Source organism: Anolis carolinensis, chromosome 4 (assembly GCF_035594765.1).
Source record: "Anolis carolinensis isolate JA03-04 chromosome 4, rAnoCar3.1.pri, whole genome shotgun sequence".
NCBI classification, from domain to species: domain Eukaryota; kingdom Metazoa; phylum Chordata; class Lepidosauria; order Squamata; family Dactyloidae; genus Anolis; species Anolis carolinensis.
In genome coordinates, this window is record NC_085844.1 from 184,564,238 (window position 1) to 184,590,017 (window position 25,780).

General features: G+C 40.5%; 1 protein-coding gene, 1 long non-coding RNA gene and 1 other non-coding gene across 4 annotated transcripts in view; 2 read left to right on the forward strand and 1 right to left on the reverse strand.

Annotated features, from left to right (window-relative positions):
* ccdc17 (coiled-coil domain containing 17) overlaps positions 1 to 25,515 on the reverse strand; it is a 51,187-nt gene extending 25,672 nt beyond the window's left edge. The window contains exons 1-16 of one of the 2 annotated variants that reach the window (XM_016993224.2): positions 22,258 to 25,515; positions 20,735 to 20,884; positions 19,665 to 19,727; positions 18,635 to 18,764; positions 17,138 to 17,297; positions 16,445 to 16,567; positions 13,935 to 14,068; positions 13,381 to 13,515; positions 9,873 to 10,102; positions 9,173 to 9,258; positions 8,555 to 8,770; positions 6,658 to 6,880; positions 6,103 to 6,213; positions 5,819 to 5,976; positions 1,869 to 2,007; positions 1,359 to 1,451 (exon numbers count right to left, since the gene is read on the reverse strand). In XM_016993224.2, the coding sequence (XP_016848713.2) occupies positions 1,359 to 1,451; positions 1,869 to 2,007; positions 5,819 to 5,976; positions 6,103 to 6,213; positions 6,658 to 6,880; positions 8,555 to 8,770; positions 9,173 to 9,258; positions 9,873 to 10,102; positions 13,381 to 13,515; positions 13,935 to 14,068; positions 16,445 to 16,567; positions 17,138 to 17,297; positions 18,635 to 18,764; positions 19,665 to 19,727; positions 20,735 to 20,884; positions 22,258 to 22,368 (2,262 nt within the window). In that variant the 5' untranslated portion in view covers positions 22,369 to 25,515. The remainder of the gene's footprint in view (positions 1 to 1,358; positions 1,452 to 1,868; positions 2,008 to 5,818; positions 5,977 to 6,102; positions 6,214 to 6,657; positions 6,881 to 8,554; positions 8,771 to 9,172; positions 9,259 to 9,872; positions 10,103 to 13,380; positions 13,516 to 13,934; positions 14,069 to 16,444; positions 16,568 to 17,137; positions 17,298 to 18,634; positions 18,765 to 19,664; positions 19,728 to 20,734; positions 20,885 to 22,257) is intronic. The other variant, XM_062979631.1, reaches the window with a different exon arrangement.
* Positions 18,761 to 20,354, forward strand: LOC103278686 (uncharacterized). Its single transcript, XR_506260.3, has 2 exons — positions 18,761 to 18,840; positions 19,624 to 20,354. It is a non-coding gene; the product is annotated as an uncharacterized LOC103278686 (long non-coding RNA).
* Positions 24,468 to 24,583, forward strand: LOC134299061 (U5 spliceosomal RNA). Its single transcript, XR_010006208.1, has one exon. It is a non-coding gene; the product is annotated as a U5 spliceosomal RNA (small nuclear RNA).
* Positions 25,516 to 25,780: the final 265 nt, after the last annotated feature.

Consider the following 25,780-nt stretch of genomic DNA (forward strand, 5'->3'; position numbering starts at 1 on the left):
GGTTGGGGCCAGTCTAATCTCCCTAGGGAGGGAATTCCAGAGCCGAGGGACCACTACAAAGAAGGCCCTTTCGCTCGTTCCAGCAAGCCAAGCCTGCGATAGTGAAGGGAACAAGAGGGGGGCCTCCCCTGAAGATCTAAGAGATCGTGCAGGCATAGGGGGAAAGGCGGTCGCGAAGGTAGACGGGTCCCAAACCGTGCAGGGCTTTGTAGGTGATTACCTGTACCTTGAATTGGGACCCAAAAGTCAATGGAGCAGGGAGGTTGAACACTCCCTGTAAGTTGCTCCGGTTAGCAATCAGGCTGTCGATCGTTGGACTAATTGTAGTTTCCGGGCCGTCTTCAAGGGCAGCCCCATGTAGAGTGCACTGCAATAATCCATCCTGGAGGTAACTAAGGCATGGACCACCATGGCCAAAATGAGTGAGATCTGGTCTAGATTTAATTATACAGCATGCCATAGGTAAAATAATTCAACACCTGTTTTTTGGCGGTTTTTTTGCATGTAACAACAAAAACGTATAGCCATGAACTCAATCAAAGAATGAAGCAATTCCATAGGCAAGCTGCTGATGCAAAAGCTATGACCAGAGGTGCTCACTGCAAGTACTGGTGCAATGTCCATACACAGCATCAGTAGATGTGATTTTCATGAAAATGAATTGTGGACAGTAATTATGTCCATCCAGATGGGTCATTGTAAGTAAAGGTAAAGGTTCTCCCCTGACATTAAGTCTAGTCATGTCTGACTCTGGGGGTGGATGCTCATCTCCATTTCTAAGCTGAAGAGCTGGCGTTGTCCATAGACACCTCCAAGATCATGTGACCAGCATGACTGCACGGAGTGCCGTTACCTTCCCGCTAGATGGGTACTTATTGATCTACTCACATTTGCAGGTTTTTGAACCGCTAGGTTGGCAGATGCTGGGGCTAACAGTAGAAGCTCACCCCACTCACCAGAATCAAACTGCTGCCATTTCAATCAGCAGGTTCAGCAGCTCAGCGGTTTAATCTGCTGTGCCACCAGGGGCTCCAGGTCATGGTACCTACATTTAAATCTACATCTGTAAGTTATTTTCCCCCAGTGTTGGGGGATACTGCATAATGTATCTATTACATGTATGTTGCTGGGATTTCCCTCTCACATTTGTGGATCTTGTCTCCTTTTGCATCCTGATTAGTCAAGTTGCAAATTTTAACTTTTTTTTGTTATTGGCTTTGAAAAGGGGTATGAGGTTGGTTAAATCTGAAAGATAATAATTTGTCTAAGAACAGTTAGTAAACCTTACAACAAGAATGTGAACTTGAGTCCCCCAGTCTCCAAACCTAATATTCTCTGCCCAGGATACCATTCTGTACCTCCTGCTCTCCTAACACGAAGTAGCCATATTTGATGTTGGACCTGACAGAATCAGTGCAGTAATTCAGTCCTGAGTCTCTGGTGCCAATGACCTAGAGGAAAGAGTTATAGCATTTTAAATGGTGACAGATGCTCTAGTTTGTTCCTTAAGTTATTTTCATGTGTTATAATACATGCATTTATTTGGTATTCATCAACCTCTTCCTCAACTAAGTAGCTTCTAGCTACCTTGAAGAATATAGAAAACTTTCTTACAACAGATCAAAACTTTGGTCTATTTAGCTCTGTGTTGTCTACATAGACTAGCAGTGGTTGGTCACAATTTCAGACAAAACTTTTAAGCAATTTCAGAGCTTAATCCTATGATATTTGCATTAAAAAAAACCTCCAAGCCTTTCCCCTACTGTCAGGCTAGGAGTGCAGGAATATTGGGCCCAAGAATGTCGGTTCCTAATCGAGGGCGCTAACCATTGCACCAAAGTGGACCTAATGACACATTGGGTTCCTACCTGACCAGTTTTCTGGTGGTAACCTGTCAGCCGGATGGCCCCATCTCCAAGAGGAGCACCTTTCACTCTATCAAGGATGAACCCCAATTCTCCTTTTAATTTCTGCTGCTGATGTTGCGGCCTCTGAGGTGCTGTGTCACTTGTAAAATAATCAGATTGCTATTAATATACTCTTTGAAACAGCATACAGCATTCTTCCATCCTGAGAACAAATGTTTGTTTCCCACCAAACAAAAACTTGCTAGTCAAACAGTTGAACTTGATCTAGATGAAAGCCATCCTGATATAGCAGATGGTCTGATGTGCTATGTAGGAGTAACAGATGAGCTGATAAAGAATGTAGGGATAACATAGATTTCCGCACAACCACACTGCTTTTGAATTACAGTAGAGTCTCACTTATCCAACATAAACGGGCCGGCAGAACGTTGGATAAGCGAATATGTTGGATAATAAGGAGGGATTAAGGAAAAGCCTATCACACATCAAATTAGGTTCTGATTTTACAAATTAAGCACCAAAACATCACGTTAACAACAAATTTGACAGAAAAAGTAGTTCAATACGCAGTAATGTTATGTTGTAATTACTGTATTTACGAATTTAGCATCAAAATATCACGATGTATTGAAAACATTGACTACAAAAATGCGTTGGATAATCCAGAATGTTGGATAAGCGAGTGTTGGATCAGTGAGACTCTATTGTACTGTACTTCTGGACCAATCCTTCTGGTGACTAGCCTTACTGCTAGGTTATCACTATAGGCTGTAAATGTAGGGGAAGCGGAGGAGACAATAGCAGCATCCTTTCTCAATTGTTCCTTTTGATTCCTCTGACTATTCCGCTCTCTGTCAGGTCATAGTTATGTGTAACACATGATCCACTTTGTGCCCTTTATGCTAATCTGCTGTTTTCAGCTACAGTTGATTAAATACAATGATGGCATCCCGTATTTCAGTACAGGCAGTTGAATTGGTATGCCAATCGGAACAGGTACATTTTAAAAGTGTAGCTATAGATGTGTGTGTGTGTGTGTGTGGTGTTTGTTTTGCTGTCTGTGCCCCTGTTCTGAAAATTTCACCTAATTTTTTTGCCTTTGTGATAATTCGATTTTTAACAATTTGGCTTGTTGTGGAAACAAGGATTGGTGATAAAGCTTCAGTGGAGACACCTTTTCCCCATGATAACTCTTTCAGGAATGAATTTCCCTTTCTAGGGGTAGATTTCACTCACTTCCTGTTGTTTCACCTCCGTTCTTAACAAGGAGTCATTTGTAAGTCGGATGTTTGTAACTCGAGGACTGCCCGTGTAACCACTTCTTCTGATCTCTATGTGGTCAGTGTCTTATTGCCACTGCTGAGAACACAACATCTCATTGTATATACCAGTGGTTTTCAACCTGTGGGTCCCCAGATGTTTGGTTTTCAAATCCCAGAAATCCTAACAGCTGGTAAACTAGCTGGGATTTCTGGGAGTTGTAGGCCAAAACATCTGGAGATTCACAGGTTGAGAACCACTGGTATATACGGTCAAAATGTTTTGGTTAAGGATTCCTCTAAACACGGATCCTTTGGGCTCCAACTTTGAATCTATATAATAGGACTCTAATTCCATTACTATCCTATATGAATACTGAAGAAAGGATATGCAAAATTTATGCAAATTTCTTAGTCCTTTATTCTAAAGTTTTTCAGTCTCTAGCAATGGTCCTAATTTTCAACTATCTGTAGCTGCATATAATTTGTTCAAGAGGATGCTGTAAGCCAGCTCTTTCTTCATGCAGCAGAATGGTATTTTGCAACAGTTTTGATCACTTCAGACTATTTCAACAGTTGTGCTGGGATACAGGAGAGATTATCTTCCCATAGACATAAAGGGGGAAAATATACTTGGTCTTTACCTGTAATGATACAGTGAAGCCTTTTTTCCCTTGATGTCTTGGTGCTGCCAGTGCCACAGCCAGGACAGTGGGAGACAGTAGAAACAAAGAAAGGAAGGAAGGGGAAGGTTGCTACTTCTAAACTGATTGCAATATTAAGGCAAGAAGCCTCAAACTTTAACCACGTAGGAAGCAGGGAAGAAATGTTAGAAGTGGTAGATCATATGGATAAGTAATATGTGATGTACAGAAAGTGAAATTGAAAGAAAATAATATTGTTGGTAGGAGTAATTTATGCACATTTCTCTTAAAAGATATGGCCAATTGTCATTGTATTACATCTATAAACTATTTGGCAAGTGCACAACATGAAAAAAAACAGGTTCGTATTAAGTAATAACCCATTCACTAACTGGAGATTGACATAGGATAATCTAAAATGACAGAAACCTCAGACAAACCAAACTAATTAGGTACTGTATACAAACATGCTCCTTTTTTGCATATGCCTGAAGGATGTATGCCTTCCTTTTTAAAAATCAAATATCCTAGAATAAAAATGCAAAAAACAAAATCACGACAGATGTGGGAATGAAATGGAATAACTAAATCTAAAGAGAATATGTATCTTAGTTGACACTACTGATGAAACACTGTAAATATGGAACGATGCAATTTGAGAATATATCTGTTGAATTAAAGCGACAGAGAGAAAAGTTTTAAAGTAAAGGGTAGCATGTGTGCTGTTTCTCCTCTATCAGAATACGGAAAATATATTGGCCAGAATAGACTCTATTCCTGGTTTGAAAGTGTTATTTCCTGTTTACTTGTGCAGGACTTACTTTGAAAGTAATTGTTATACCCCAGAAACTTCATTTTTGTAGCTTTGATATACAATGTTGATTTTTTATCCTTCTGTTATGTAAAGTCCAAAAGTTTGTAATTTTCCTTAATGAAAATATGTCATTTTAAACTTTTCAATGTGCAGACTGCAAAAATGGCAAAAACAAGGTTTTGCAGTTTAATAAATTTTTCCATATTTTTATGATAGAACCAATTAGGAAATGACATTTATAACCCAGAAACAACAATTGTGTTACATAGTGTTATCACTCTATGTGCTTCTATGCATGCAGAAAGGGACTCAGCTGGTGCATGAAGGACCGATCCAAGGAAGAAGCAAGTTCAGCTAGCATCCAAGCTCTGTGTAGTGATATGAGATAAATAACATCTCTGAATGTAGGCATTTGTGTTTTAATTAACAGTTATGGAGAAATGCATCACAAATACGGAACTGTAGTTAATTTAGTAGGGTTGAAGATGCACATACAAACATTATTTATTTATTTATTTATTTACTACAATTATATCCCGCCCTTCTTACCCCGAAGGGGACTCAGAGCGGCTTACAAATTATATTTACATACAATATATTACATTATTAGCATAGCACAATATTAGCATTATATATTACTACATTGTACTGCCCTCTTGAGCAAGAGCCACACCCACCCCTCTAAGCCATGCCCCCTTTCCAGGGGGCGCTGAGTAATATTTTTTTCTGGAAAGGGGGTGGTAGGCCAAATAAGTTTGGGAACCACTGATTTAGAAAATAATTATTCATATGGAGAGCCAAAAATATTTCTCCTGCATCCAGTCTGTTGCTTTAGTGCTGCTCTGGAAATTCAGGAGAAACTGGTACCCAGCACTATAAAAATTGGTGGGAAAACATGTGATCAGCATTTGTACCTTAGATTACTGTGGTCACCCAGACACAGAGACTATTATAATTTCTCTCTGCTGTGCAGGTGGAGCATTTCCACAATGTACAGTGTTTAAATCCTTAAAGGCAATCTTTGGATCAAGCAGAAATTATCACAAATAATGTTGGATTAGAAGAACACATTTTATTTTAAGCCATTTTAACGCAAAACACACAGATATATACAAACACAGACACAAAAACAAATGATAACACACATATTTGTTTATCATTAGGAGGACAGTTCAGACCTTGAGGGAGAATGGGGGAGTGGGGAGAAAGATGGCTGTCTTCCTTTTTCCTCACCTTTTATTGGATTGGTGTTGGACAAACTGTTCCTGATTTGGAGGAGGGTCAACAAAGCCAGTGTAAGGAGGGACAGAAAAGGACAGGCTGGTGGGGGCAGAGCGAAAGGCGTGCTGGGTTGGAAGAGCATCAGCAGAAGATGCTGTGCCACTGAACGCCTGCATTTGGGAGAAAGAAACAGCATCATTAAAGTAGGGAGGCAGCAGATTCAGGAGAAACAAGGGGACAAACAAATAATACAGCAATACAACTAAAAACAGCAGGTGTCACAGAGCTAGACTCACGGTTGGAGGGTATTTGTACAGGGAGGCATTGCCAGGATGGACTTCAGCCATTGACTGCATATCAGCATCTCTTGCATTCACCAGTCGCAAGTAAAGCTCAGCCTTGCCAGCCTGTGAGATAAAACAAGGTCAGGTCTGGTTAGTTGAGTATTAAAACACATGTAAATATAACCAAATAGGAGACTGAAATAATACACCTTGGTTTGTCCAAGGATCAGTTTTCTCAGAATTAGTCATTGTCCCAGGAAAAACGTCAGAGTGTTGTTGTTTTTTTGCTGCCTGTCTAATATGGCTATCCTTTTGTAATATTACTCTGAGAAAACATGTATCAAGTGGACAGGACCTAGGAAGACAACTGTCTTAGATTACAAGGAGTCACATGAAAGAGGTGCAATGGAGGATGGAGGGATTCAGTGTGAAGAATTGGACTAAATGGTTCATCAAGACCTCCCTGAGACAATCAGCAGGACACTCTTAATGGTCAACAGAAAACAGTTGTTGCAGCCAACAATCTTGGTTTGTGGCTCTGCTTTGATCCTTGTTAAAGGCCCTCACCTGAGGTACACCATTCATCTGCTCCACATTAAGTCCTGGCTTCACAGGAAGCGCCCGGATAGGTACCTTCCATCGTCCACTCATCACTTGATGCAGTTGGTCAAAAATTTGGATTTTGGCCCACCCTCTGGGAGCCAAGCTCTCTATTTCTAGTCCATAAGCATCAAAGCCTCCGGAGGCTTGAAGTTCAGTTACAAGGGCAATAGAAGTTGAAGGGAGAATTCTGAAAAACAATTAACACAAATGAATGGTACACCAACATACCTACATTTCTTTTTCTATGAAAATTATGAGCTTGGAAATTGTTTGCACTCCAATTCCCAGAATCCTATAGCCATTGTAAGGGTAAAGGTTTCCCCTTGACATTAAGTCTAGTCAAGTCTGACTTGGAGGTGGGGGTGCTCATCTCCATTTCTAAGCTGAAAGGTCAACGTTGTCTGCATGGAGTGCCATTACCTTCCCATTGGAGCAGTACCTATTGATCTACTCACATTTGCATGTTTTCGAACTGCTAGGTTGGCAGAAGCTGGGGCTATCAACAATGGGAGCTCACCCCATCCTGCGGATTCGAACTGCTGACCTTCTGGTCAGCAAGTTCTGCAGCTTAGCGGTTTAACTAGCTGTGCCATCACAGCCCTATAGCCAACATAGTTTTTTTTAAAAAGGAATACTGCCAAATTCTGGTCTTGCATTCCAGTGGTTGCAGAGACCATTGCTATTTACGTATTATTTACTAATGCGTTTTAAATATGAAGAGACAGGATCTGTCAGTTGCAAAGTTGGACTGAATCAAATCATTTCATAGAAACTAGACAACACAGCATACTCAAAGGAAAGTAGCAAAGGCTCTGAGACTTTCTTTGGGAAAAGTTTTCAATTATACCAAGCACAGAATATACTGAAAGACGGAGAGCACCATCTGGCTAACCATGGGACCAGCTGTTTAATATTTGTAAAGGTCCTGCAGTCTGCCCCTTGGCTAGCCATATGGTGATGTCTATTTTTAATATTTGCAAAAAGCAGGAGGAGGAGTATATTCTCCTCTAAGCAATCATCCCTGTGTGTTGGCAGCTTTTAGTTGTTTCAGACGAAAATAGCTTATGATAGTTAGCTTTTTCCTACTGCTGTTTATAAATAATTCTTTGAATAGTTATATTTGATTTGAACACAGTTTTAGAAAAAATAGTCAGAATCATCCATGTCATATTATTTCTGATATCTATATAGGAGTGTGTATGCAGGCCTTCAAACTGCTTGTTGACTTATGGTGACCCTATTAATTTTATACAATTATTAAGGGAAGGAATACCCAAAAGTGCTTATGCCAGTTCCTTCCTCTCAAATATTTCTTCTCAACAAAAACACCTGATATTTGTTGATAATCTTTCACCCAGGTGCTAACCAGAGCTGATCTTGCTTTGCTTCTAAGATCAGACAGGTTTTGGTGCCTTTAGGGTATTTGAGGTATGCCTGGAAAGGTTGGATGATGAAGAAAACTCACAAGAAAAGAGTCAACTCATCTGAATAGTGGTGTTGGAGAAGAGTTCTAAATTTGCATAATTTATTTACCGGTATTTGCCAGAAAAATAACAATATTTGCCAAAAAGACAAATAAATGGGCCCAAGAGCAAATGAAGCTTGCTTGCTTCACTTGAAGCCAAAATTATCAAGCGTAGGCTGTTGTACTTATATCATATCATGAGATAACATAACTCAATGGAAAAGATGAAAATTCTTGGGAGAAGGAAAACAGAAGGAAACGAGGGAAAGCACATTACAAATGGATTTAGTCAAGGAGTTTGCAAAACCTGAGCAAGGCTGCTGATGACTAGGATTCTTGGTACAAATATATGTTTTATAAATAAAAAAACAAATAAACACAGTAACTGAAACTCACCTAGGAACTGGCTGTTGGGTCGCCAAGATGGCACAACACCCTCTTTGTCTATCCATCATATACTGTGAGGACTGTCCCATATCTGAGGAGACAACGGGCAGTGGTGTGGGCTTGCCCAGCTCTTTTCCATTACGATACAGGGCAGAGACCAGGCAAATTTGGTAAAATGTGGGATCCAGACCCAAGAGAAAATCATAAAATATCACAAAACCAGACCTGCAGAAACAGGAGAATATTTCACTCTCATTTAGCATGAATTATGCTACTTTCTTAGAGCTAAGTGGGATGTGGAATACACAAACTGCTTTGTTCCAAGTCAAGTGCTATGACAATTGATTGGGGAAAGTGAAACATCTTCACTGTGCATTCACTGACTAAAACATATTTTGGTGCCTCAAATGTTAGCCCTGTTTCTGGGTATTTTTGACCTTCTGATTCCAAAATTGGCGCCAGTGAGATACAAAATATATATAATTTACCAGTCTCCATCAGCTTGCCCATAAAAACCAAAACTATTTCTAAAAAACTATAGCTGATATGGCCTATCCAATGCAATTGTCTGAATCAGCCCACAAAGTACAAGTAAAACACCCCTTCAATAAGTGGAGGGAGACATACGCTGGATCATACGGAGCTGGTCCCAGGGCATCAGAGGGGTCCAGGAAATAATGGCTTGTAGCTCTGGCAGATGATCTCACGGGGTTCTGTAACAGGAAGAAACTGGATGAATTTGATAATCACTTGTTGTAATAGTATTTAAGCATCATATGTAACCACTAGTCCTTCCACAATACCACACCATAGCTTCAAACAAAAAATTCACTCCTAGGCAAATAGGCCAATACAATATTTTCTATTGGTGGAGCATGGCACATTTTCTCCAACATTTGTTGTCTTAACCTGGAAGTTAGCCACTGATTAATTGGAATGACAGTCAAGGATTCAATACCCAGATCCAACAAATAAGTATCTTAATATTCTGCAGGGTTAGCAAAGAGCAGTCTTTTTCTATGGTTACGATGTAACAATATATTCAAGTAAATAAGCCATTACCAAAATCAGAAACTAAGGCATAGTACAACAACCAAACATCAGAGAGATGAGATGGAGGTCTGAGAAAGTTTTTCTGGGTTACCCTTCTCATGTTAACCATGAAGAAAGCAAGCCACTGGAGCTAACAAAAATGGGATAATCAGCCACCTGGGTTATCAGCAACCTCCAAAATTTCAACAAGATGAGTATTCTCACTGATGACTATTTCAACTCCTTAGGCAGGTCTTCTGCAAAATAATTATCTTTGAATAGAAATGACACTCACCACACTGCTAGATAGAAAGCCAGGGTCTGGGAGGCCATGAAGATGATGAGGAGGTGGTGGTGGCAGAGGAGGAGCTATAGGAGGTGGCAATAGGGGTGGCAACCCCCTTCTGGGCCCTCGGGGTTTCATCCTCTCAGGGTCCTGTTTCAATCTGCCAATCTCAGCATGAAGATGAGCCATCTCTGCCATGTGCCTCTGTTCCAGTTTAGCCAGCTCTGTATCCAAAGATTCTGATCAAAGGAAGAAAGTGTCTCATTAATGCAACACACTGTACCTAGACAGGGAGGGGACTGTAAAAAAGAACAATTTCTGTGGGAAATATTTGGATAAGGTAAAAGGTAAAGGTTTCCCCTGACATTAAGTCCAGTCATGAACGACTCTGGGGGTTGGTGCACATTTCCATTTTTAAGCCGAAGAGCTGCCGTTGTCCATAGACATCTCCAGGTCATGTGGCTGGCATGACTGCATGGAGCGCCGTTACCTTCCCGCCGGAGCGGTACCTATTGATCTCACATTTGCATGTTTTCGAACTGCTAGGTTGGCAGGAGCTGGGGCTAACAGCAGGCGCTCATTCCGCTCCCGGGTTTTGAACCTGGGACCTTTTGTTCCGCAAGTTCAGCAGCTCAGCGCTTTAACACACTGTGCCACCAGGGGCCCCTATTTGGATAAAGAATTTAGAAATTAGTCCTTATGTGAGTGTATGATAACTTAAAATGCATTCATTTGGTGTTTTATTTTTTTTAACCAAAAGTTTGTTCAAACTCTTATTCCATTTTGGCAAAATTAGTGATATCTAATAGCTTAGCTTTGCCTCCTGAAGGACAAAATAACTGTGATAACATCCATAAACAGATCACACATCGGGTTGTTGTATGTCTTTCGGGCTGTGTGGCCATGTTCCAGAAGCATTCTCTCCTGACGTTTCGCCCACATCTATGGCAGGCATCCTCAGAGGTTGTGAGGTATGGAGAAAACTAAGCAAAGAGGTTAATATATATCTGTGGAAAGTCTAGGGTGAGAGAGGTCAGTGTGAATGTGTAGTTAATCACTTAAATTAGCATTGAAAAGCTTATCTGCTGTCTTCTTCCTGCCTCTGGGGCATCCTTTGTTTAGAGTCGTTAACTGCCCTTGGTTGATTCATGTCTGGAAACCCTCTGTTTTCAGAGTATTGCTTTTTATTTACTGTTCTGATTTTTGAGTTTTGTAATACTGGTAGCCAGATTTTGTTCATTTTCATGGTTTCTTCCTTTCTGTTGAAGTTGTCCACATGCTTGTGGATTTCAATGGCTTCTCTGTGTAGTCTGACATGATAGTTGTTAGAATGGTCCAGCATTTTTGTGTTCTCAAATAGTATTCTGTGTCCAGGCTGGTTCATCAAATGCTCTGCTATGGCTGATTTCTCTGGTTGAATTAGTCTGCAGTGCCTTTCATGTTCTTTGACTCTTGTTTGTGCGCTGCGTTTGGTGGTCCCTATGTAGACTTGTCCACAGCTGCATGGTATCCGGTAGACTCCTGCAGAAGAGAGAGGATCCCTCTTGTCCTTCGCTGACCGTAGCATTTGTTGGATTTTCTTCGTGGGTCTGTAGATAGTTTGTAGGTTGTGCTTCTTCATCAGCTTCCCTATGCGGTCAGTAGTTCCCTTGATGTATGGTAAGAACACCTTTCCTCTGGGTGGATCTTTGTCTTGACTCTCCTGGCTTGTTCTTGGCCTTGCAGCTCTTCTGATGTCTGTGGTGGAGTATCCATTGGCCTGTAGAGCCCAGTTTAGGTGGTTGAGTTCACCTTGGAGGAGGTGAGGTTCGCAGATTCTTTGTGCACGGTCTGTCAGGGCTTTGATTGTGCTCCTTTTTTGACTTGGGTGATGGTTGGAGTTTTTATGAAGGTATCTATCTGTGTGTGTAGGTTTTCTGTAAACTGTGTGGCCCAATTGTTGATTGGGTTTGCGGATGACCAGAACATCTAGAAATGGCAGTTTTCCTTCCTTTTCTTTTTCCATGGTGAATTGGATGTTTGGGTGGATGCTGTTAAGATGGTCCAGGAACTTGCTGAGTTCTTCCTCTCCATGGCTCCAAATTGTGAAGGTGTCATCTACGTATCTGAACCAAACAGTGGGCTTTTTTGGTGCTGTTTCTAGGGCCTGTTTTTCAAAGTATTCCATATAGAAATTTGCTACTACTGGGCTGAGAGGGCTCCCCATGGCCACTCCATCCTTCTGTTCATAGAATCCAGTGTCCCACTGAAAGTAGCTAGTGGTGAGGCAATGGTGAAACAGGGCTGTGATGTCTTCTGGGAAGTTTTGTTTGATTAGTGTGAGGGTGTCAGCTACTGGGACTTTGGTAAAAAGGGACACCACATCAAAGCTGATCAGGATGTCCTTGGTGCTTGGATTGAGGTTGCTGATCTTTTCTATAAAGTGTGTAGAGTCCTTGATATAATGTGCAGTGAGCCCAATGTGGGTTTGTAGCTGTGTAGCCAGAAATTTTGCCAGGTTGTAAGTCGGCGATCCAATGGCACTTACAATGGGTCTGAGTGGGATGGAGTCCTTGTGGATTTTGGGGAGTCCGTAAAGCCTGGGTGGGAGGGCTTCTGATTTGCACAGCTGTTGGCGTATGTCAAAGTTAATGGAGGAGTTCTTGATTAGAGTGTTCGTTTTTCTGGTGATTTTGTTAGTGGGGTCTTGTTTCAGTTTCTTGTAAATTGTGGGATCTAGAAGTTGTCTGATTTTTTCTTTGTATTGTTTTGTTTCCATGATTACTGTGGCATTCCCCTTGTCAGCTGGAAGAATGATGATTTCAGGATCTGAGTTGAGATCTTTGAAAGACATACAACAACCCTGTGATCCCGGCCATGAAAGCCTTCGACAACACAGATCACACATCTTGCACATGAAGCCATTGGGCCAAGATTTTCCTCAGTGAGGAATTTCAAGGGATAGATTTTATAATTAACTCTCTCTCTTTTTCTCTCCCCCCCCCACCCCCCCATCAAAGTAATATTTTTGGAAAGTCTGGGTACAGTAAAGATAAAAAAGGACAAGAACATTCTTTTGGAAACTCTCAAAGTGTGCACATATCAGATGAACCAGGAAGGCCCAGGTTAACACAATGCAGCCCTTCTGCCATTTTTTAGAATTTCTCCCAATAACGGATCATCATAAAAACCGACCTTGGTCAACAGGCCAAACCAGGCCAGAATCACTGTTCATCTGTTCAGATAAATATGGAACATTATGTCCTTCCTGCTATAGCTCCAAAGTGAAGAGATCCTTGCAAAGTTTTTTTTTACTAAGATGAAAATAATATTCTTAAGCCCTTGATTACAGAAGTGGTTGTCTACCTATCATAAAATAACCTTCCCCCAAAGCAGTGTTGTTGACTTTTAATACCACTATGGTATTATTATTGCTGCTACTACTAACGGCAATAAGACAAAAAAAATTGTGATGAATCCTAAGCTTCCCCAGGTGTTATCGTTGGCTCAGCTATAGAAACGTAGGCAGACCATCTACCATGTTCTACTATCCTTCTGTCCTTCAGGATCTTTAATTTTAGTATTTCATCTTCCAACTTCTGATTTTCCAACTCAACGGACAAGAGTTCAGCATCCAGACCCCTTGAATAGGCACTGGGGCTGCTTTCATATTCTGCAATGACAGCAAGAAAAGCTAATGAGCAACAAGATTTGGAGAGATATGTATCAGAGGAAGGAAATATTTGTCAAACTTCCTGGATTTATCTAAACAACCCTATAACATTTTGAAGACTTACACATTTTTTATATCTTTTGAGCTTTCAAAAGCAAGATGCTGCTTCCCAGTGTAATCAAATCCTCACATTGTCTATGAACAACAAACCTTTGATCAGATCAAAGATGTGCAAAATCTAGACCAGACATGGGCAAACGTTGGCCCTCCAGGTGTTTTGGACTTCAATTCCCACAATTCCTAACAGCTGAAGGGCCAAAGTTTGCCCATGCCTGATCTAGACCAAAAGTTCCAAGAAGACACCTAGTCTGTGATTAAAATGCAGGCAATAGAAAGGAAGGCAAGGAAACAGAGCTCACTCTTCCTTCTGCTCTTGTGTTCAGGTTTTGCTTCAGCTTTCTCCAGTGCTATAGCCTCTACCTGCAGCTCATACATCTGACGAAGGACGTTAACGTCACTGCCTCCACTCTGCACATAAGCCAGGTATACAGACCTGTGGGGATATACAAAAGCAGCCTCACCTTCCTGACAATGTTGCTAAATCTTTTTCAATATGTGTTTCATGCCCTTATTAGTTGCACTTTATGTATCGATCCCAGAGCTGTTGAAGGCATGGAAATTAATGATGGGAAAGCTACAACTGCTTAATTTCTGCATTTCATGCAACTTGAATATTGCATAGGGTTGCATGGGGTGGGGAGGGGGAACAGCAATCCTACTGACTAGGGCCCCTTCCACACAGCTGTATAAAATCCCACATTATCTGCTTTGAATTGGGGGGTCCTCCCACACAGCCCTATATTCCAGAATATCAAGGCAGAAAATCCCACAATATCTGCTTTGAACTAGGATATCTAAGTCCACACACTCAAATAATGTGGGATTTTCTGCCTTGATATTCTGGGATATAGGGCTGTGTGGAAGGGCCCTAGGAGCTAAATCCAATTGCTAGTGTCAACAAGAGGTGATTGATTAAATCAACATGGACTTTGTAAACTGAGGAATGGCTATATGATTTAGAAACTTTCAAAGGAAGCCATTGTCTTCTGAAGCAGTTTATTCCATTATGTAATAGCTCTTACCATCAGTGAGCTCTTCCTAGTGTTTAGGTTGAATAAATGTTTTATTGTTCTTTGATTTGCTCTGAACATTGTCAGAAAACATCTTTTTGTTAGTTTTCATCTCTCAAGCAAATCTCAGTTAATTTCCCCCCTTCAAGTACTGGCTTCTTTTTTAGATTTCTTTTTGGTTAATTTCCCCTTTTCCGTTTCTTGTCTCTTTTAAATCGCAGTCCAAATGAAAACGTTTATGTATCCAGTCTGCTTTCGTGAGACATCTTCCAATGTTTGACTGCAATTATCTGCTACTGCACTTTCAATATTGCTCCTAGAGATCATTCTGACTATGTGATCTAACTCAATATTTCCTAAAATAAGGTTTCATAAAGTCCTGAGTGCATTTTGCAGTAGATGAATGTCTCAAAAAAGGGAAGAAGGAAGGTTCCACAGGCAATAACAATGGAAAATATCTATGTTATCTTTTTTTGTGTTCCTACCACCCTTCTCTCCTGTCATATTGGTAGCCTGGTTTCCCAATAGGTTTGTGTTGCCACATTAATCTTTTGGAGTCCTTGATTAGTCACTCTGGTTCTATCCACTTTGCCATCATTGGTAGCACCGTGGCTCCACTTTGGGGAACTTTTTTTGCTACCTCTCCTTCCTGTTGCCAAGGTTTTTGAAGATGGAATTAGTGCTAAGAGTTTATTTAATGTGTATTTTTAAATTTCTGGAACGTCTTATTTGTTTGCATGTGATTATTTGTTTCATCTCCCTTTTGATGTTGGTAATTATTTTCCCCCTGGCTCTTAGAGTTGATTTTAAAGTGCTTGTTTTCATCCACTTTTGTCCGTTTTGTTCTTTTATCTCTAGACCGGGGAGTAGCTGTATCCTGCCTAGTTGTATCTGAAATCTTGACAGCCGGCATTACCTTAGTAGAATCACAGTTGTACCGGCTTTCTAAAACCTCCTCTTTAATTATTTTTGCAAGTGTACTCATGAGCACCATACTTTCCTGTAGAGATACTTCTTAATTATCACCAAATCATTATAGAAGGCAGTAAACTTGGCCTCCAGGTGTGAATAGCCCTCATTCAATTCTTCTCCTTGTTGCAAGTCAAGGTAGGGATACTGCTGTAAAAAATTCTTGGGTGTGTAAGAATTAAAGTGACCCTCTCCTGGAAATGAGGTTGGGGCTTTCCTGGTATTGGGTCCAAGCCCCAGTTTTGTGTTACCATAGTCTCAGGACTGTCCACCTCGGCTTCTCCCACCTTCTGAGTCCATAATATTACTCTCCTTAAATAATAGCCCTTTGGTGTTAATTGGCCAGTCTTTCAGCTCATCAGCAGGCATAATAGTATTGCCTACCCTTGTGAGCCTTGGGCCCTCATCAACGTCTGCCAACTGGCCCTGATGCGTCTTTTCCAGAGGGAAAAATGTAGTCATCTTTGCTTGGTTCCTCTCTACTGCTAACGGCCCCTCTTCTCAGCTACTACAGCCAGCTGTGGCTTCTCGGCTGTGTTTGTCCATGTAAAGTTAAAGCTTTCTCCATGTAATTATTCCTTGTATAAACTATTTCTAATAAAAGTTCAATTTATCAGGTACTTCTCTGCAGCGTCCTTTTTCCTGCTTTGGCAGTCAGTATTCTCTGTATCTTGGAATTCCAAAGTGAGGAATGAATGAATAGCATAGGAGGAAGGTTGCTGCTTGTAGCTTTGCTTGCTCTTTAATGGCAAATATCACTAGTAAACATTTCTATTAATGCTATTAATTACTTATTGCCTTACCAGTCTTACCCCTTCCTCTGTACTCACTGTATCTCTGAAGACAGAGGGCCAACAGCTGGTAGAAATGGCATAGACTTGAAGAAGACGTTCTCCTTCACCTTGTCTGTAACATTGTCTGATTTTATCATGGTGGTGGGTTCAGGTTTGCTCCTAAAAAGAAGACAGGATATATATATAGAAATATATATATATATATATATAAGGCCCCTTTGATTTATTCATGATTTCTTTAATGATGATGCTTAAGATTGGTCATAATTAGGCTGGGTGAGGCAACTGCCTCAAATAGCAGGAAGGGCTGAAGGAGAAAGGTGGACAGTATACAGCACATGGCCTGCTCAATACCTCCTGGTCCAGTCTGCTACTTCCAGTTATAGATGATGACACTGTCCCATGATCAGCAGTGAATACACATTCAATGACTGTATTAATCCAGTTGGACTTTTAAAATTATATGGGAGCAGTTGCTATTTTGTTCTTTGCCTCAGACAGAAAAATAGCCAGCCCTAATGGTGTTTGCATTTCCCACACCACCATCTATGTCACCCAAGTGATTGATAATGGGACAAACCTCAGATATATTTTTTGATCCCTGCACATTATGTACATTGGCCTGGCTTCTATGTCAGGATTATAACAAGAAGTATGAATAAGAAATATCCCCATCTCAGAATACTGACACATTCATCATTAAAACTAGTTCTCTCCTTGGAGTCTTACCTGCTCTCTGCTGTTACCTGCAGCAGTCCCACTTGTTTCCGCAGGGCATCCAGGGTGAGCTGGTTTTTTCCTTCCTGAGCATTCAGCTCCACTAACAACTGTTCTATATGAGATGTAGCCGAGTTCCCTAATTTCAGCTCTTCCAGGCGTTTGTGGATCTCTGGATAAAAGATATAGAGGCAGTCCCCATCTTAAGAGCAAGAAAGGCCAGATAGGTTTGTTCTTATAGGTTTTCTTAAGAAATCAGAACAGGTACCATTTTAAATGTCACTCCAGCCAAATATCTATATTTATATATAAGCTCTGGATAGAATAGGGAAGCAGCGGATTAAACCACTGAGCTGCTGAACTTGCTGACCAAAAGGTCGGTGGTTCGAATCCGGGTAACAGGGTGGTAAGCTTCTGCTGTTAGCCCCAGTTTCTGCCAACGTAGCAGTTCAAAAACATACAAATGTGAGTAGATCAATAGGTACCACTCCGGAACGTAACGGCGCTCCATGCAATCATGCTGGCCACATAACCTTGGAGGTGTTTATGGACAACACTGGCTCTTTGGCTTAGAAATGGAGATGAGCACCAACCCCCAGAATCAGACACGACTAGACTTAAAGTCAGGGGAAGACCTTTACCTTAACACACCTGTGGTGTTTGTTTTGCTGTCAGTGCCCCTGTTCAGAAGACTTCACCTTACTTTCAATCTCAGAAATGTGTCTATTGGGTTTGTTTCCTAAAATAATTGGTAAAGAAGATGTAGAAATTTGCCAATATAGTTTTGTGGCAGCAAAAATTACAATAGCAAAATATTGGAAAGGGGAAAAGGAACTACTCATTAAGGACTGGAGAAGAAAATCAGTGGAGTATATCCAAATGGCCAAGCTCTCCAATGGCATATGTGGAGGAAATAATGAAGATTTCATTAGAAAATGGAGACTTGTATTTGGACATTTAAAAAAGAAGACAAAAATAGACTTTGAATCTATTAGTGTAATTATAAGGATAGATTACTAGTTCCATACTGAGTGGTGTCGGAAGTCATGGGTGGTGGTTCACGGGTGGGTAAGGGGGTGGATGGGGAAACAATATTTGTATTTTTATTTTTGTATACTGCATGCTACTTTCACACAACACAATAAAATTTATATCACAAAAATGGATTTTGAAAAATTTGGCTTGTTGTGAGAACAAGGATTGGTGATAAAGCTTCAGAGTGAAGACACCTTTTCCGTATAATAACTCTTTCCCTTTCTAGGGGTAGATTTCTCTCACTTCCTGTTGTCTATCACCCCTGTTCTTAACTATGAGTTGTTTGTAAGTCGGATGTTTGTAACTCAGGGACTGCTTGTACAGCATTAGAACATCTCATGCAAATCAACATATTTCCAGATGTTCTCTGAATCAAATTATAATATCCTGTATAATTTTTAAAAAGACAAATTTCTTTAAGACTGTTGACATCAAAAATTGACACAAGCAAGAATATGCTCTCATTTCTTTTACCATTCTTCTGTTGTTCCAAGTGTTGGTTTCTGGATTGAATATCAGCTAATTGGCGCTCGTGGATTTCTGCTATTTGCTGATGTCGTTGCCAATATTCCTGTTGGTAGCAGATCTGCTGCGTGCCGCTATCCTAAGGATCAAGGAAAGTAAGTCCACAAGTTGAGATAACCATGAATTCTATAGTCAACTACACAACATTTCAAGAGGTAAGTGTCCCTAAAAGATGGTATGTGGTGAGCTAACTGTGAATTCCAGAAATTGTAAACTCAGCCAGCCCTCTACTGAAAGGCTGTATTTTCAATGAACAGAGTGTTGGGCTTGGATGTGGAAAAACGAGGTTCACATTGCTATTCATCTGTGAAGTTAAGTGAACAGATATCTATTATTCTCAGTCTAGAATTGGTGACCATGAGACACGGCTTTTTAAATGGCCCCACAGATATGGAACTCTATTCCAGTGAATTTGTGCTTTGCCCATTCAATTCAGATTTTGAAAGGTTATTCATTTTTACCATAATATTTACTTAAGAATATGAAGAGCTGTTGCGGTTCTTAGCAGTCTCGGATTAGTAATTGTACCAGAATTGGGGGGGGGGGGGATTTTAGGGGAGTTGAAAATCCTCCCCCAATATGGTCTCTCCTTACTCTGCCTATTAGTATTTGTAGTGAACCAGTTAAAGTCTATAGACCACGATGGTTATCTTTCTACAATAAAACCTACAAAGTAAGTAATCCTTAGGCTGATGGGAGAAGCGATATGAGAAAAGAAACTTTGTATGTATTACAGGATGGTAGTAGTAGTAAAAAAATGCAGGCACTGAACAGTCCATTGGAAGAAAAAGAAAGGAGAGTATGTTAAGAATGGAAGGAGTCAATCATATAGAAAAACGATTAAATCATTGAAGTGAAACAATTGGTAATCCAATTCAGTTTTATTGTCTAATGCTCAAAGCCTTTCCTTCCAATATGTGTTTTAAATTGTTTTGCAGGTCCAGCAAAAAGTTTTTAAAGCCCCAAGATGCTGTTTTACCTCTGTCTGGAGGGTCCTGAATGCAGGAAGCGTGCCTTCCAGTGATATCCTCATTTTCTGGAACTGCAGAAAGCAAGAATTATTTTAGTGGCACACAGTTTGTGGGCCTGCCAAATAATTTTCCTATTTGACAGTTTCAGCAATAGGGATTTGGCTAAGGACACACAGGATTCCAGGTGCCTATCATAGCACTTGATTTGAGTTGTTGTGCTTGAAAATTGATTCATCTGTATTTGCAACCATGTCTGAATGCTGATGCAGTTGTAGAACTGGAATGGAATCTGAATACAGTGTCTAAATCTCAATATCCTAAATTGGGGGCAATTGTCAATTGTTGGATTTATGAATTAGAAGAGTGTTACCAAATGCAGAAGTGTGATTATACAATACTATTTAAAGGAAGTAGAATAATAAGAGTTGAAAACCATAGTGACTGTGAGTTTTGTTTTCTTGTGTGTTAGTTTAGTCTGTAAGTCTGTATAGGTATGTATTTTATTTTTGTGTTTGTGCTTTGATGCAGATCTGTACTTAGTTGTAGTAGGTGAAATGGAACTGTGTAATTTTATCATCATATAAGACAAAATCTTGCGTATTTGCATTATTACTAGCGTTATATTATGCTATTTCTTTCTTGAATAAAAATATTGATATCCTAAATTCCTTATAAAGAAATAAAAATTAACTTCCTTACTAATGCCCCAAAGCCAACTTGGTTTTTTAAAAACTGTTTACATTACTAAAATGACCTGAGACTGAAGACTAAGGTACAGGTTTGAGATGGCAGAATGGAGTTAACCTAGAACAGGCATGGGCAAATTTCAGCCCTCCAGATGTTTTGGACTTCAACTCCCACAATTCCTAACAGCCAATAGGCTGTTAGGAATTGTGGGAGTTGAAGTCCAAAAAACCTGGAAGGCCCAAATTTGCCCATGCCTGATCTAGAACAATTAAAGATGACACTACTTTCTTCATAATTTAAATCTTATGGGGAAAATAATGTTATATTATAAAGAAAGTAAGGTCAACTTTGCCTGCAAAAATAGTATTTTCCTTCCTGTTTTCTGCAGTACCTCTTCTGTCAGTTTCTTCAACATCTGGCTGTTGGAAAGACTTCCTGTGTAGTCTAAGCTTCTTAAGTCAGACCTCTGCTGCTTGTATTCCTCATTTTCCAAGGTTTTCATGTGATGCCTCTTTGTTTTTGATGCTTCTGGCTCATGATACTGTTCCAAGGAAATCAAACAACAGGATGGAAAAGATAAATTAGTCATAATGAAAATAAATTTAGACTAAGTTTCAAAGAAGTCAGAATGTTTCAATGAAGTCCTTCAAGGGAGCAGCTGTAAAACCTGCTCATCCTCTCTGCCTTCTGGGGGACAAAGGAACTCTTTTGTGATGAGAAGCAAGTCCTTTAGGTTTTTCCCACAAAGAGCAATAGTAACTGATGCTTAACAGAAGAAGAAAAATATCCCAGGAATAGTCTATTCTTATGGCCTCCCTCAAAAAATGATTTGCTAAATACAAATATGAAGTTGTCACTGGCTTATTGGATATGGTGAAATTGTTTGAAATTCAAGAGTCATAGGCCAAATCTGGCCCACTAAGTAATTTTATTGGCCTTCCATATGTTGGATTACAACTGCTGTATTCCTCATCATTAAACATCATGAGTAGAGCTGATGGGGATTTATTTATTTATTTACGATATTTCTAGCCCAACTTTCTCAACCCCAAAGGGGATTCAAGGCAACTTTACATATAGGCAGCTATTCAATGCCTTAAAAACAATACAAAATTAAAATAGACATTTAAAATAGAATAATAAAATACAATTAAAACAATTAGAGACATTTGTCTCTACAGCAATATCTGGAAGGCTGTTTGTTCTGTTTTAGTCAGGATAGTGAGATTTGGACTTAGATACAAGGCTGATTTTAAAATGTCCTTTTATTTTTCCTTAGCCTCAGAGTCACAAGTGTAATTCCCATTATCTTCAGTCCACATGACAGATAATCAAAAGTGATGGGAGTTGTCATTCAATAACACCTAGGAAGCCAGGCTGGGTAAAAAATAAACTGCACTGATCACTATGCAATACACACACACAAACACACACACACATATAGTTGGCCCTCTGTATCCACGGATTCTCTGTCCATGGATTCAATGGCCCTTTGGAGGCAACCACAAGGCTGATGTTTGTAACTTGGGAATCGCCTGTATATAATTATTTCCCTCCTATATTCAATACCTATAACAGTAGCTCCAAAATATTGGGACAAAAAGTGTTAATTTTTTGTCAGAATATCAGATAGCAAACAAATATACCTATCTGGTTATGGTGTAGTAATTTAAACTAACACTCCAATAGGCCAGGGAACCCATTAAATGCCCTTGAGCAGGTCACTCTCTCTCAGCTTCAGATGAACATTTCCTGAACAAATCTTGCTGAGAAAAATCAATAACTGGGTTGCAATAAAATGGAATTAATGTGAAGACAATGTAGCAAGCAGTCCGTTCTATTTCTTTTCCTACTTTCTTTGCCCTTATGCGGTGCTTCTGCTGTATTTAGCATCCGTTATTCAACATCACTTACAATAGCTGTTTCTCGGCCGATGCAGAATTTTTCCATGTGCTTCTCTAGCAGTTTCCTGGAACGGAAGCCCATCTCACAGCTGGGACAGCGGAAGACCGCCAAATCTGTCATCGTGAGAAGGTATTTCTCTGGAAGGTATTGCCCACTTGCACTTCTTTGAAGGAAAGAGCTACATGGGCATATAGCGTTTCTGAGTTGCTATGCTGGTAACTGGGGTGTGGTGCCAACTTGCCAGAGGAACAGAGCCAAGTAGCCAAGAGCAGCTGGGATCATCACTATGACAATGGCTTCTGTTTGTGTTTGCAGTTGTGGGTTGGGATAAATAAGACTTAGGAATTGGTCAGAAAGAAAGGGAGTTTTTGCTTCTTCTGTAATGACTATTATCAAAGGGAGGATGATCTGTATGCCAGGAGTAGAAAGTCTCATTCTTCAGACGTTTCTACAGTCAGTGCTTATAGTCCTTTAATATTGGTGATAGGAGCCCCCAGTGTCACAATGGATTAAATCCTTGTGTCGGCAGGACTGCTGACCAAAAGGTCGGCAGTGCAAATCCAAGGAGTGGGGTGAGCTCCCATCTGTCAGCTCCAGCTTCCCATGCGGGGACATGAGAGAGGCCTCCCACAGGATGGTAAAATATCCGGGTGTCCCTTGGGCAACATCCAATTCTCTCGCACCAGAAGTGACCTGCAGTTTCTCAAGTCGCTCCTGACACACAAAAACCCCCAAAACATTGGTGATGCTGGTTGGAGCTTCTGGGATTTGATGTCCAAAACTTCTGAAGGGCTAACAGTTTTTTGTCCTTGCAATATAAGTACCGGGTTTAAGATGCATCTACACTGCCCAATTAACGCAGTTTGACAACACTTGGACCAGTACTATGGAATAATTGGAACTGTAGTTGCAGAACTCAATTTTCCAAGCGTTGCTACTGATATTACCAAAATATTACAATAAAAACAGTAATTTAAAATTTTCATCTTCAGAAACAAGTCCTTTGGAGAAAATGTTAAACAGAGGGGGGCATAAAAACAAAATCTTACTCCCAGTTAAATTGATTTCTCATCTATATTGTTCAGGGAGTTTCCCCCCCCTGATAAACTGATTCTTGTGCTGCCGAAGGCTTTCATGGCCGGAATCACTGGGTTGCTGTGAGTTTTCCGGGCTGTATGGCCATGTTCCAGAAACATTCTCTTCTGACGTTTCACCCTCATCTATGACAGGCATCCTCAGAGGGTGCGAGGTTTTTTTTGGAAACTAGGCAAGTGGGGTTTATCTGTTGAAGGTCCAGGGTGGGAGAAAGAACTCTTGTCTGCTTGAGGCAAATGTGAGTGGCCACCTTGATTAGCACTGAATGGCCTTGCAGCTTCGAAGCTTGGCTGCTTCCTGCCTGGGGGAATCCTTTGTTGGGAAGTGATTCGCTGGCCCTTATTGTTTCATGTCTGGAATTCCTCTGTTTCCAGAGTGTTGTTTTTGATTTACTGTCCTGATTTTAGAGTTTTAAAATACTGGTAGCCACATTTTGTTCATTTTCATTGGTTCCTCCGTTTTGTTGAAATTGTCCACATGTTTGTCAAACTACAGAGAAGCCATGGAAATCCACAAGCACGTGGAAGTTCAAAACACCTGGAGGGCCGAAGTTTGTCCATGCCTAGTGTAGATGCAGTCCAGCATACGGCAAAAATCAGGGTGATTTGCCTTTAAATTTCATGCAGCTAAAAATACCATCCAGGATCTCAGAACTCCCAAACGTTGCTTTGGGACTACAAGTCCCAGAGTTCCCAGGTCAGAAAGTCAATATCTAGGGATCATGGGATCGTAGTCCAAAAAGTATTTCGTCCAAGCAGGGTTTTCATTTCATATCCTCGCATTACTTTTGGGGAAAGTAACAATATAGTTGTAAGGAATCTCTGTTACAAACTGCAAACAAGGGAAAAAAGAGACCATGCTTCCTCTCCCAAAAGCGAGGGCGGAAGTGCCCGGGAGCTCATTTGCTTATTTTTGCAACCATAGTGCATTGCGCTAAAGGGAAGGGGTTTGCCGCATTTTGAGCTAATATTCTTTGCCAACATGAACATTAAGAACAGATAGAAATGCCGAAATGTCTATATAATCTTCTGAAAAGCAAAAGTAATAGTCGCTTTTCTGGTGTCACTATCACCTAAAGAGCAGGCGGCGATATTGTGAGGGCCGTGGCAGCAGCAGAAAAAAGTATACTCTGGTTTCTCTTCAGATCGTATAAATCTTTCGCCTTTTACTAAAGATTTCCGTGGAGAGGAACATTTATGAGTTTGTAACCAATTTTTTGAGGCTCCACCTTGGTGGAGCTACCCTTTTCTGTGTCAAAAAATAGAGGAAAAAAAATCTATTGCAGCAATTTTACTTTGAAACCAAAATGCAACGCTCTGCTTTACTCAGAGGTAAACTTGGGAACTTCTAAGATTCTTTACTTCAGTTCTCACATTTATTAAATACCGTTAGGAAGGGGCATGAGGCTGTCGAAGGCTTTCATGGCGGGCTCTATGTATGGCCATGTTGCAGAAGCATTTTCCCCTGACGTTATGAAATCCACAAGCATGTCGACAATTTCAACAGAAAGGAGGAAACCATGAAAATGAACAAAATCTGGCTACTAGTATTACAAAACTCTAAAATCAGGAGAGCGAAAAAAGAACATCAATCAGAAAACAGGAATTACAGACATGAATCAATCCGGGGCAGCTAACACCTCCGAAAAAAGGACTCCCCCAGGCAGGAATGAAGCTTGCAAGGCCATCAAATGCTAATCAAGTTAGCCAATTACAACATTCACACTGGCCTCCAACAGACAAGAGTTCTTTCTCCCACCTTGGACCTTCCACAGATATATAAACATCCCTTGCTTAATTTCCAATAGACCTCACAACCTCTGAGGATGCCTGCCATAGATGTGGGCGAAACGTCAGGAGATAATGCTCCTGGAACATGGCCATACAACCTGGAAAATGCACAACATCAGGAAATGTGGGAGCTGAAGTCCAAAACCTCTGGAGGGCCTAAGGTTTCCCATGCCTGATCTACACTGTAGATTTAATCCAGTTTGAAATCGCTTTAACTGCCATGGGTTAATACTACAGAATCCTGGGATTTGTAGTTTGGTGAGACACCAGCTCTCTTTGGCAAAGAAGGCTAAAGACCTTGTGAAATTAAAGCACTGAGCCTTGGCAATCAATATATTGATATATTGATACAATATATTGATACAGTACAATATAGTAATTTATTACCAGTATTGTAAGGTAAAGGTAAAGGTTTCCCTATGCTAATAATATAATATTGTATTTAAATTTAATTTGTAAGCCGCTCTGAGTCCCCTTCGGGGTGAGAAGGGCGGCATATAAATGTAGCAAATCAATCAATCAAAGCTTGCAAGGCAAAAAAGCCCGCTGACTTCACAAGGAGTCTCCTGTTTCAAAACAAGCTGTCAATCAAGTGCGTAAAGCGTGACTCAGCACTCTGAGAGAAAGCGCCGCGCCGCGCTGCATGC